The following is a 13,491-nucleotide window of genomic DNA, read 5'->3' as shown; positions in this document are numbered from 1 at the left end:
AAACGTCTACGTAGGCTAGCACTCATCACAGATACGTGGGCTCCAGTGTCGACGAGTGCTTGGGCAGGTACGCCGTCTTATTTTAACGTCTATTACAGTTCGCCTTATGGGCACATACAGAGGATTTGCCGCGGTAGTAGGCAATGCAGCACCACCTCCAAGGGCTGCATTTCTTAGTGTTCCGGAAGGGTGAGGCTAAATGCCACAGGGGACGAAAGGCGACGTGGCTGCGGTGAACGGGAAGATGGTGATGTGTTTGCGGTGAACGAGACTGGTGTCCGCGCGGCGATGGTGAGCGGCTGTACCACTCGTTCCTAGCAGAGTTGTCGGCGCTGTTAGACTCGGCGGTGGGCAAAACGTTGCAGGCATTTCCAGGAAAACGGCTCAGATTGGTCGGCGTGCGAGGTGTTGAGGTACATGAGTTTCGAGAGTATCGGCCGCGACATGACAATGCGGTGACAGGTAAAACCTATCGGCTGGTCGTTCGCAGTTCTACTAGGTCAGGTTGCGATAACGCGGCGAGAAGCGTCGGGGCTGAGTGAAAATAGTAGAAAGGCTTTCGTTAGCTCTGGGATGGTCGACAACACACACAGAATGTAAACCAATGTTTTCAAGTTCCTTGCGAACGATGGCTTGTGCGAGAGGAACTGAACATGTGGTAGCATCAGGGCTACGCGAACAGAATGCTGCGGGTGCCATAGCATCCAGTTAACGTCTAATGATTTGCACCACGTCCTCTGATGGCGGCGCATGCTGCTGTGCGGGTTCATCTTCACACGTCGATGTTGAGGCAGTACTGGGAAGTCTGGCGAATGGTTGCAAGATGCGTCGGCTTTTGGCCTGCTTGAATTGTCGGCAGTCTTTAATAATTGCATCAACTGTAGAGCAGGTTCTGCATATGAGGAGGTTAAACGTCTTGTCAGCAATGTCCTTAAGCGCGTGCCCGATCTTCTCAGTTTCTGTGATGTTGTGATCGGCCTTACGACAAAGTTCCAGCACGTCCTGGATGTACGAGACATAGAACTCCGTTGGAGATAGGGCAAGGGCGGCCATTTCTGGTTTGCGGCAATTTTACGGCCGGCTGGTTTGCCAAACAACTCTGTCAATTTCTCTTTGCATTGGTCCCAGTTGGTTAGCTCCTCTTCGTGGTTTCTGTACCACACCTTTGCCGTGCCTCTTAGGTAGAACAACAGGTTAGCTAGCATAAGCTCAGGGTCCCATCTCTTGATTCCACTTGGCGTTCGTAGGTGGCCACCCTCTCTTCAACGGCGGCGCCATCGGTCCCGCAGAAATTTCCAGGGTCCTTGGTTTGCACAACGACAACCGAAGGTGACAGCCACGTAGCATGCGACGGTGATGTAGGAAGCGGCAACGACGCCCTTCCCAAGTGCTCATCGTTACTGATGGTGCGGGCCGTGATACGACGTCAACTCCAGCGCTCCGTTTCCACCCGTGATAGCCCGCACCTCTCACCAATAGCTTAAGGGGATGTTGTGAGTGTAGATTATAATTACAATATATAAACAAAATGGGTCCGAGTAGTTAAAATGGCTGGCGACCAACAACCCGCAGCAGCCAGTGTCTCGCGCTCTTCTTCTTCCTCTATTCGTTCATCCTTCCGTAACAATATGTTTGTGTAAGCGTGTGAGAATGACGTGTTCCAGGACCTTTCCGACACATATAGTAAGGGGGGATAGGGCGGAGGTTTTCGAGTAGGAGGCGCTTCCCGGGTTTGCGAATCATGATTTCGGGTTCTTTCCATTGTGAGGGAAGTTGTCCACTTTCCCAGCACACGCTAAAATAAGTCGCGAGGGCTAGTATAGAATCCTCATCAAGGTTGCGAAGCGTTTTATTTGTAATGCCATCAGGTCGCGGGGTTGTATTAGGGCGGAGTGCGAGGATGGCTTCACGTAGTTATGCTGCTTGTATGGGCGCGTGCAGGTGGTTGTTAGCGGTCCCAGTGTATGCTGGAGCGGGTGTATTAGGTTAATGTCCTACGTATAAGTCTATCAGCTCTTGAAGAAACTGTGCGTCCGTGCCCGGATAGGTGTGAATAATCTTTTGCAAGTTGCGCTGTCCTCTGTTCTTGCTGTTGGCCGCATCGAAGAGGCAATGGAGGACATTCCACGTTGAGATGACAGAGGGTTCGTCATTCTTGCTGATCTGCCAGATGTGTATTCATCGCAAAATTTTCTGCTAGGGTTTGTATTTCTTTTCCTTGCTTTAAAGCAAGTGCTTTGAGCTGCTTGTGTGGGCGAATCTTTCCTGATAGGCTATCGACTTTTCCCGTTATCATTGTTATGGAGTAAACGCCAATATGCTCTCACAGGCAGCAGCCCATTGAGCTTGTCGTCCTATTATTATTATTATTATTATTATTATTATTATTATTATTATTATTATTATTATTATTATTATTATTATTATTTGTTTGTTTGTTTGTTTCCACAAGCAAGGAGGTTCAGTCGACATGAATTTGCGGAAAGCGTGTTGATGTGTAGTTAGTAAGGCATGTTTGTCAAGAAAACAGGATAACGTACAAAATAATATCTTCTCTAGTCCTTTGGAAAAATGGGGAGTATGAAAATGGCTCTGTAGTTCGAAATATACGTTTTATCGCCTTTTTTGAAAATGCGGAGCGCCTTTGCCACCTGCATGTTTTGGGAGGAATTGGCCTTGGGAGAGACAGATATTGTAGATATGATCAAAAACACGTGAAATAATATCAAGCACATAGCTGACAGGCCTGATTTGCAGGCGATCAGCATCACAGGCACTACTGTTACTCAAGTCAGGGAAAAGCAGCGTTATTTCTTGGTCATTTGTAGGGTTCAAAAATATTTATTCCGTACCGTTAGCATCTCTAAACTGACAAGCAGTCAGGCTGGCGGTTTGGTGACATGTACTGGCGATATGATCAATAAGATAACCGGAAAACGCATCACTACAGATTTCCTCACCGTTTATGACAGTGTGCTTCTCAGGTGCATGATAAGGTTCTGTTTGTTAATGTGTTTAACTTGTGCCAGATTGTACGGATATTATTTTGGCATGTTAAAAAGTTATTTTCAAAATATGAGGTAAGAGCCGTACGCAGCTGTTCTGTAAGCCGGTTACGGAAGGACTTACAGGTTTGCAAATCACCAGGATCTTTGGAATTCATAAACCAGTTAAAAAGCCTATTTTTTTCTTTAATTTTATTACGTAGGTCATTCGTGACGCACAGTTTGCGAATTCGGGGAGCGGGAGGATTTCATGAACGGAACGGAAAATGTTTCTGATAACACATGCTAAAGGTGTCAATGAACAGCTCATGCGCGGTGTCAGCGCATTGAGAAGCATAAACACAACTCCAGTCAACCTTACACAGTTCTTTGCGAAAACGGTCAAGGTTATCGCTGGTGATGGTTTGAAATATAGGAAGACATTTATTTAGATTTTTTTTATTTACGTTTCCAGCGAAAAAAAAATTGGCGTGCGGTCGCATGTCATATGAACACCAGATTTGATATCCGGCTGACCGTAATTCGTGATGACCAAATCAAGGAACGAGAAGTATCAGAAACCACTCTAGTAGGTGAACGTGTGACATTACAGCAGTCAAAAGAGTGCAACAATAGCTAAAAATCACGCCTCAGGACAGTGTTAACACAAAGGTCTATATTAATGTCACCACCGATGATGATATTGTACTGGAAATCGGGGCCGAATCTTATAACGTTCGGTTGGGGAACCGTTCCTTTGGCCTCACCTGATTGGCCAAAATTTTTATTACGTCACAGGTCGTCAGAGGCAGCGGAGCGGTATCGCAATTTTCGAATACGTCACGCATCTGTCAATCATCTTCAAAGCCAACCGGTCGTAGGAACCGGCGAAGGGGTAGTCCGCTTTGAGTTCTGTTGCTATGGCTTGGCTTTGGCTTGTGACCCTGGCCGCGCGCGCCGGTCGCGCGACCCCGGAGACACGCGGGCCTCGCGCGCGCGTGCGTTGGTTGCTTCGGAGGCTATTACTTGCCTTCGTCGTCTGCTTGGCGTTCCTCTTTCGGTGTCGACCACGGCTGGAAGCGCGATACGCGTTCGAAAAAGTGACGGATAATGAGTTGCACCACCCATGCTGGCTTTCTAAGTAAACCTTTTGCAGGCTACGCTGTCAAATGTAGGGGACTCAGGTGCAAGCGTACGAGTGGCCATTCCACGCAGAGGAAGGAATATTGCGCGCTGCGGTTCATCGCCACTAGCCTGCAGCTCACAGAGGTCGGTCGGACGCGAAGCATTCATCGGAATGACCTAGATCTCTGCTGCCGACACCGTCCACGAAGTTGCTCTCGCAATTACTGTGTTGGCCGGTTGAAGGGCTGGGTCAGCTTTCCCGTGACCTGAGCTTCAAAGCCAATGCCAAGGAGATAGTTGCATGGTGAGATCGAATTTTCAGTGCTATCGCCAGCGTGAATAGCTTGCAGATCGCCGTTCAGCAGTCAGAAGGGTTCAACCTAGGCTGGTTCAGCACTTCCATCGTTCGGCTGATAAAACTATACAGTCAGGACGGGTAGATATTGTGGAGATCTCTTATTTGGCTGCCTTTTTTTGTCTGGTTCGGGAGTGCCGCACTTTGTTACTCAATTTTACGGCACAGCGCGCACCGTCAGCACCACACTATTCGATTTGACTTCGCGCAGGCAATGCAGGGTCCGTGTATCGTAATGTTCGATTTCAAGTTCCATTGCTTTTATCACGCGACGCGCCGTGGGGCTTATCGCAGGGACAGTGGCAGCGCGGCGGCGAGCGAGTCATGTCCGAGCCGATGACGAAGGGCGAAAAAAGATAGAAAATTGATATAGTCGGCTACTAAAGGTGTCCCTAAGAACCAGTTCACGGTTTTGTCGCGCTCGCTACTTGAGAGGTGCCGGCAGTGCGTTCCTGTTGCGTGCGTCCTGCGAGCTCCTGGTAGCATACGACATAGCGCTGCGCTCTGCCAACTCATTTACGCTTGCGATACCGCCTGTCGGCTGAGAATAAAAAAGAAGGACATTAATAAATTACTTCTGCATTGCGTAAACGCCCGGCACCACACGTTTATACTTCATAACTTGGCGTATAACATTAAATTTATGTTTTACATTTGTTTAGCAAGCGGAAACATTCTGCAATTCCTCGATTAGCTCGTCATATAATGACGTACACTTCAGAGGTGGCACCCTCTCATCTATTGGTCGCGTCCTCCCCTTCTTCCACCGCCGGCTTGGGAGTGGCACATCTAGTGACGTAAGCGGCGAAGCGAACGGTTCGTATTCCGAACCGTTATAAGATTCGGCTCCAGAAGTGTAAACGAGAAGCCTTTGAAGGAATAGCAAAAAAACAATCGGAATTTCCATTCGGTGGACGGTAAAAAACAGAGTAAACCGTACGCGCGTGAGTGACCCAGTTGAAAATGACAACAGAGGTTGTGTTCAGTACTACAGAAATTCCTGTTGTACAACAGGATTTTTCTGTAGTAACTACAGATTCCTGATGGAGCGACAGACTTTTCTGATGTACAACAGACATTTGTTGTTGCTACTACAGAAGTACAGTCTGTCGTATGTCTGTTGTTACAACAGAAAGCTGAAGCTCTACAACAGATTTTTGTAGTACTACAGAAATTTCTGTTGTACAACAGGATTTTTCTGTAGTAACTACAGATTCCTGATGGAGCGACAGACTTTTCTGATGTACAACAGACATTTGTTGTTGCTACTACAGAAGTACAGTCTGTCGTATGTCTGTTGTTACAACAGAAAGCTGAAGCTCTACAACAGATTTTTGTAGTACTACAGAAAAAATTGTCATCACTACAGGCACCCTGTTGTCCCAACAGAAATGTTCCTGAAGTAACCCGAAAAACTTCTGTAGTGCTACAGAGAGCTGTTGAAATACTACAGAAACCTATTGTGGCAACAGGCCCCCAATTGTCACAACAGAAGTGTTCCTGAAGTAATGCGACCAACTTCTGTTGTACTACAGAAAAATGTTGTTGTACGACAGAAGCCTATCATTGTAACAGGCCCCCAGTTGTCATAACAGAAGTGTTCCTGAAGTAATGGACAAACTTCTGTTGTACTACAGAGAACTGTTCCACAACGGAAACCTATCGCCGCAACATGTACCCAATGATGACAACAGAAGTGCACTCAAAATTGTGTGATGCGACAAGCTTCTGTAGTGCCTTGTTGAAAAAGACAAAAGGAATTCCTGTCGCAACTACAGAAATTCTGTTGTACGACAGAAATTGTTGACATTTCTTAATTGGGAGACATTTCTGACATTACGACAGAAATTCTGATTTCGCAACAGAAGCATTCTGTCGCGACAACAAGAGTTCTGAAGTCGGAACAACAGTGTTATATCCTGACAGCGATTCCGACGTTACGGCACCAATTCTGACGTCGCAGCAGAAACATTCGGTGGCGACGGCCAAGAGTTCCGAAGTCGCAACAGAAGCGCTTTCCGTCGCGGTCCTTTAAAATTGTATGTTTTCGCATCGGTGGTGTACACTGTACTTTTCTCTTGCGCGGTATTCAATCGCGCTTCTCTGAAGCCGGCAATGCTGATGGCACCGACACCGGTAATAAAGTCGACGTGGCGAATAGTTATAATTGTGCCGTGACGACGCGGCACCAGCAACGCCCTACCGGCCCCTTCAAAATCGGCCGCTGATCAAAATCATATCATCTGCGGGAATGGCTGCGTATCCGTTTTTTTTTTGGTAAGATGTGGCACACAGGCCTGTGGACTTACATGTGCTGTTACACTGACACATTAGTTAATTTCCCAGGAATATTTCACAAGCTTTATGTGAAGCAGAAAAGAAGATTTGGGTTGTTCCACAAAGTTGCGTGAAAAGCTGTCTCGCTCGTGTCTCATTAATCTGGTACAGTGCTGCCGTGAGAAGCCAGTACGCTGTCAGAAAGAACTCTCATCCACGAATGTTTATGTAGCTATTTTGCATTGAACACACGAATTATATGCGCGCTCAAAAGTGTAAAGAACGAGAGACTACTGTCGAAACTAGCAGTAATAACCCTAAAAGTCAACGTTGCCTATTTCTGAATTCCTTATTTGATATGGATATCGTACATCAAAATCGATGTTCTAGCACTGCACGATGTACTTGTCGATGATACGAACACGCTTGCGCTTCTAGAAATGCGGCACTTGACGCCGTGGAGTGATAGCGGACCTTGGCTCTCAAAATGCAAATGTAAACATCAGCGCATCAGCACGTCGTACTATTCACATAGCCAAAACGTACACTTGAAAAGCATGTTCTGCAGGTCTTGCACTGCTCACGTGTCCATGTCCAGGCATTTCATAGAATATTTGCATGTTTTATTTGGCATTCATCATGGGAAGCTATGAGAAGGGACAACCTTTTTCTCCCGCTTGAAAAGGGAGGCCTGGGTCTTGTGCATTTATTTGTGCGACAATTGGTCATGCGCTTATTTTACCTTAAAAATGTCCATCATCCATTCCTTCTCGCAGTTAATCGAGCTCGTCTTGCGTCACACCTACCCTTTCTATTTGTCACGACAAACTTTGCTCAAGAACTACCGCTATGGGGCTTCCTAAAGGAACTTGTCGACACTATTTCATTCTTAAAAGCCAGATTCACCCTTGAATATTTGTTTACCGCTAATCGAACGTCGCTAAACGTAGCACTTATAGATAACCTTTTCCCTGAACCTCTGTACCGAAAGCCGTATCTGTCTCTATTTGGTCAAGATGTTCTTTGCCGTGTCCGTAGAATGTGCATTGCGCCAGCAGCGAAAACGTTTTTCTTTAAGCTGCACACTTCCACACTGCCAGTTAAAACGTGGCTTCAGGAAAAAGGACTGTATGTACCCTGGAATACAAATTGTAGGCTTTGCAATCAACCCGAGACAATAGAACATTGCTTTATACTTTGTCGTGACGCATTTCTTTTTTGGGACATTTTACAAAGAACTGTCAAAAAAGACTTTCCTCTCACATGTTATGGTATCCGGTTCCTTCCTTTCAAAAATACAGCCAGTAATACACCATATGATTTGTTTATGTTATTAGGACTTTATTCATTATGGAGAAGTCGAATGATCGACAGACATGCCGAGCCACCTCGCTCGACAAGGTCTATCTTCCGTGAAGAGACTGCTGAAGTCCGTAGTGTGGTGCTTACATATGATCCCGTCCCTGAATGGATTTCACACCTGAACGCTTGTGTTTGTTTGCCAGAATTTTGAACTGTCATTGGACTGTATACTATCTGTGAATTTGTTTCTCTTGTATGTTCATATATAATGTAACTGCGTTGGTTTGACAGTACCGATAATTCCATGCAATAAAGAAAAAAAAAAAGTCAGCGGTGGTGCAGTGGTAAGAGGCCGGGCTGGGAATCGTGAGGTCACATGTTCGAATCCTAGGCGAAGACGTTTTTTTTAATTTTTTTTTTACTTTTATGTTTTTCTTTTTTGTACTAACAAATTTACATAACCTTACGGACGTCTCTGTCAATTTTTAATTAAATATTGATCAAGAACTACAGAACTTTCTACTACAGGACGTCACACTACAGACAACAGAACTACAGACAACAGAACTACAGACAACAGAACTACAGGCAACAGAACTACAGGCAACAGAACTACAGAAACAACGTCCCAAAATACGACAGACTGTTCAAATTTCCTGTTGTGTTTTTCAACTGGGGATTGACAGCACTTCACAATCATTAGTTACACACGAGAATTTCTCAACACACTTCACGTTGAGACAGTTTCGCACATGCATGCAGACACCAGCGCCACGTTTCTCATTAGTTTCTGTTCTGCTCTCCTACGTGCTGCGCGCAGATTCTTTAGTTTCAATTCAGGAGTAGGTAAGTGACCTGGCAGTTTAAACAGGGAAGTAACCTACCTCTTCCTACGCAACATATCTGCGAACAGCTCACCAGGGGATTCATCCAACGCTTCTCTGTATGTGTCCCGGCGTGTTACAGTACAGAATTGTTGACCAGGAGCGTGAAATCCGATGATGATGATGTTTGTGAAGACTGGGAAATGTGTCGCCGCCCACCCTGTTTGGGGCCATTGTCGATGATACCAAAAGGTCTGCAAAGTGTAACACGAGGTCTATGGCACTCCATGAATCTGGTGGCCTGAAAAAAGTCGGTTTGCCATCGTTCGCCACACATAAGTCAGTAGCATCTACGGCATCGACAAGTTCCTTGCCTCGAAAATTTACAATCTCATCTCCCCAAAGCGAATGATGTGCGTTAAAGTCCCCACAGATTATTTTAGGTGAGGGGAAACGAATCCAAATGTCCTTTAGAAACGCCTCCTTGGAAACGCCTCCTTCGTGGACTCACATACACCGACACCACTCAGAGTTTTCGGTTTCCTAGGCCCACTAGCACAGCGGTGACCTCCAAGCATACAGAACAAAGGTCTTTCACTGGTAAGGTGACGTGAGGTATTTCGCGCCTGATCTATATGATTGCACTGCCATTTGCAAATGACGGTATAATTGGATTGCTGTGTTTGACCTATCCCGGGATCGTCGTGCCATTTGGGAGACCAGCCTCCGTGAGGGCTAGAATTGGTATAGGGATGTCTTGAAGGAAAGGCTAAATTCGCGCAGGCGGTGCAGAATAATAATATTTGGGGTTTTACGTGCCAAAACCGCTTTCTGATTATGAGGCACGCCGTAGTGGAGCACTCCGGAAATTTTGACCACCTGGGGTTCTTTAACGTGCACCTAAATCTAAGTACACGGGTGTTTTCGCATTTCGCCCCCATCGAAATGCGGCCGCCGTGGCCGGGATTCGATCCCGCGACCTCGTGCTCAGCAGCCCAACACCATAGCCACTGAGCAACCACGGCGGGTAGGCGGTGCAGAATACAGACGCAGTTCCATTGCATATATCATACATGTGTTTTTTGCGCATATCCGTACCCGTCGTGGTTGATCAGTGGCTATGGTGTTGGGCTGCTGAGCATGAGGTCGCGGCATCTAATCCCGGCCACGGCGGCCGCATTTCGCCTACAGCGAAATGCGAAAACATCCATGTACATAGCTTTAGGTGCACGTCAAAGAATCCTAGGCGGTCAAAATTTCTGGAGTCCTCCATTACGGCGTGCCCCATTATCAGAAAGTGATTTCGGTACGTAAAACCCCATAATGAAATTTTAATGCTCATATCCGTGTCACGATCAAATTTTACAAGTTTATGGGAGGTTTGGAGCGCGCTTGCACATTGTTGTATTTTGCTTATAGTCCATGTCGACACATAAATACGAGTGGTTTTCTGAAAATAAACTTTAGTTTGAAGTTAGCGCTTATCCTGCCTGGTCTTCCGTTCAACTGTCCCTGTGTTTCTCGCGCTTCTAGTCATTATGCATGCCGAAATTTCAGTTATTATAGTTAATTAACTAAGATCAGATCTGCAAAACATTTACTCTTCACTTTAGGACCAAGTGCGCTTTGGTACATATGCAGAGGGGGTTCACAAACGACCCATCCAGTTTCTTGTGACAAGGTACATACTCCGTGGTGATTTTTTGTTTCACTGTTTAAAGAAAGTGCGCGAAATACGAAATAAAACCACCTGACTGCGCTCATGCGCTATCGTATTGCAGCGCTTTCAATCGTGCTTGGAGCGAACGAATCGTGCGCGTGGACCGTTCGCTTTTCAAACATTTATCAGAGACGGGTACTCGCCTTTTCCGCGTGCCGTCAAAGAAGGTGCTGATGCACTGTGAAGCCGGTGCACTGCGTACCAGAGCCCGAATCCCGCCAGAAGTCGGCCAATGTGAGAAACCCGTTGACTTTCCCGTGGGCCGGATGACAGCCGAATTTATGACCCGCTGCCATCCTGTCCAAGCAGGGAGGAGAGGGATACGGACCCCTCGGAAACGCAGCGCAATGGAACCGCGTCATACAACCTCTGTGAGCCCACGAAACCCCACAAACTTACCATTGAAAACGACCAGAAGAAACAAAGCCAGGATGATAAGGAGACTTGGACGACCACGGTGATAGTGTATCACAGGTTAGAGAGGGCGATTGGGCCTTGCTGCTGCCGGTGAACGGATGGGAGTACTTAAGGCATACCTGTTAAAGCACTTATTTCTTTTCGGCCTCTTCTTTGCACTGAAGACTATTCCAATCCACCAGTAGTTCGCACTTGTGTATTTCTGTTATGCAAGATTATTTTCTATTTTCTGTGTTGAATTTTTGTGTCCTGCAGGAAGTTACGCTGCCCTCGGAACAACCTTCATCTGCACCTCTTCATGTCTTTCATCTTTCGGGCATTGGCTGTGCTCGTTAAGGATGCCATCTTCGTGGACGGCGTGGGACTCAGCCCAGACATGGACTTCAGTCAGAACGTAAGTGGCTTGCGCATCTTATCGTGCTCTGCACTGGCAGGAATTGCACAAATAGTTTCCAGACTTCCAGATAGCCTGTTAATTTTTTCTCATGGCCCACAAACATCTGACGCTTGAAATTGTTTGAGTTTAGTTGTTGTCGTTTGCTGGCGATGGCAACTCTACTGATCCCCTGATCGTGTCATTCCATTGAGTACGCTGAAAGGAGAATGCTAACTCCGCTGGCGTCAGTATGAACTTCCGTGGGAGCATTAGGATCGTAGTGGCGAAGAATCGTTGGTGAGGTCAAGTGGTGCAACTGCTGAAATGCTGCATCACACTCAGGTGACCACGCTGCTATCCCGTTACTGGCGGAAAGTAAACTTGTCAAGGGATCCATGATGGATGCGAAATTGCGTACGAAGCGACGAAAATAGGAGCACAACCAATAAAACTTCTCATGGTTTTGATAGACGTGGGCTTTGGGAAGTCTGCAACGACGCGGAGCTTGTCTGGGTCCGCCGGGAGGACGCCGTCTTTTGAGATAACGTGAACCAAGATGGTTAGCTTGCTCGCAGCAAAACGTCATTTTTGGGGGTTAAGCTGTAGGCCGGCAGATGCGAGACAGGTCAGAATCTCATGCAGGTGAGCGAGGTGTGTCAGAAAATCGGTTGAGAAGACGGCGACGTCTTCGAGGTAACATAAACATGTCTTCCATTTGTGGCCACGAAGGATGGTGTCCATCATACGCTCAAAAGTAGCAGGCGCGTTACACAGCCCGAATGGCATGACGTTAAACTCGTAGAGGCCATCGGTATAACGTATGCAGTTTTCGGACTCGGAAGGTCAGGTTCCGCCATAGGAACTTGCCAGTACCCAGAGCGCAGATCCAAGGAACTGAAATATTCTGTGCCTTGTACACAGTCGAGGGCGTCATCGATCTGAGGCAGTGGATAAACGTCTTTTCTCGTTATCTTGTTTAGGCGTCTGTAGTAGACACGAAAGCGAATGAAGCCATCTTTTTTTCCTCACCAATACGACAGGTGAAGACCAAGGACTTTAAGAGGGATGGATGACTCTACGTTTGAGCACGTCGTCCACTTGCTCCGTAATGATTCAGCGCTCTTCGACGGACACACGATACGGGCGCTGTCGCAAGGGGGAGTGGGAACCGTTTTCGATGGTGTGAGAAACATCGGTGGCATGGCCCACTAACGTCTGATTACAGTCGAAAGAAGAGACATACTTGTGAAGGAGAGCGAGTAGTTGGCGGCGATGAGGTGGCGAAAGAGCAGGGTCGATGGCGTTGTTAAAACTCACTGAAAGTGATGAGCCGGAGACCGAAGCGATGGCGTAACGTGATGGAGGGAGTCGGTAGGAACATCGAGATCGTCAACGTAGTCGACCGCCTCGAAGTATCCTACGGTCTCCCCACGCAGTAGGCTGATCCGGTACTGGTAGTAGTTGGTGACCAGAATCACAGTTGACCCAGATGTTATAGTAAGCACTGCAAACGGATGAACAATGCCTTTGCGCTGAGCAAACAAATTGGACGGCGTGAACACTACAGTGGCGTCAGATGCGGCATCAGACGACAGGACAACAGCCTTCGATGACTCAGGAGGTATGGTTGTGTCGGCATTAACAATGAGTTTGTCGGCAAAGTGATGAGAGCTGGTCAGCAGTGATTCACATTGTCGTAAAAACGACACTTGTGCATGCGAACAGTCAATGACAGCTTGATAGTAGCACGAAACACTCGATTATGTAGAGAACGTCGTTGATGACGACACGGGCCGTGCGTACAACTGAAGGGTGAATTCACTGCGCACTGGCAGTGGCGAGCACCAGGCCAGAGGGCGCTGTAGTCACTTTTCGTAATTTGCGACAAACGTTCTCGTGAATGACGGAAACGGCTGCTCCGGTATCGAATAGTGCCACTGCGGGTACTCCCTCTACAAAAACAGTAATAACATTTTGCGGCGAAGAATGAGGTCTTGAAAACGTCGATGTATTTGCAGTTCTTGCTTCGAGAACTGCACCAGTCAGTTTCCCTCTTCAGTGGGAGCTCGACGACGCAGGGGTGAAATCGAACGGCGACGAGGGGAAGGGGA

General features: G+C 47.0%; 2 protein-coding genes across 2 annotated transcripts in view; both read left to right on the top strand.

Moving 5' to 3' along the window:
• LOC135921240 (secretin receptor-like) overlaps positions 1 to 13,491 on the top strand; it is a 323,541-nt gene that overhangs the window by 89,607 nt on the left and 220,443 nt on the right. Inside the window, exon 6 of the mRNA XM_070531477.1 lies at positions 11,260 to 11,398. Coding sequence (XP_070387578.1) covers positions 11,260 to 11,398 — 139 coding nt within the window. The remainder of the gene's footprint in view (positions 1 to 11,259; positions 11,399 to 13,491) is intronic.
• LOC135921241 (uncharacterized) lies at positions 7,304 to 8,254 on the top strand (the record flags this gene model as incomplete). The annotated part of the gene is made up of 1 exon (XM_065455555.1): positions 7,304 to 8,254. A coding segment is annotated over one exon (951 nt), but the record flags the coding sequence as incomplete, so codon positions are not given.

The sequence above is a fragment of the Dermacentor albipictus genome, chromosome 1, assembly GCF_038994185.2.
Source record: "Dermacentor albipictus isolate Rhodes 1998 colony chromosome 1, USDA_Dalb.pri_finalv2, whole genome shotgun sequence".
In the NCBI taxonomy this organism is placed as follows: domain Eukaryota; kingdom Metazoa; phylum Arthropoda; class Arachnida; order Ixodida; family Ixodidae; genus Dermacentor; species Dermacentor albipictus.
The sequence above is the reverse complement of the archived record's forward strand: the minus strand, read 5'-3'. Positions and strand labels throughout refer to the sequence as shown.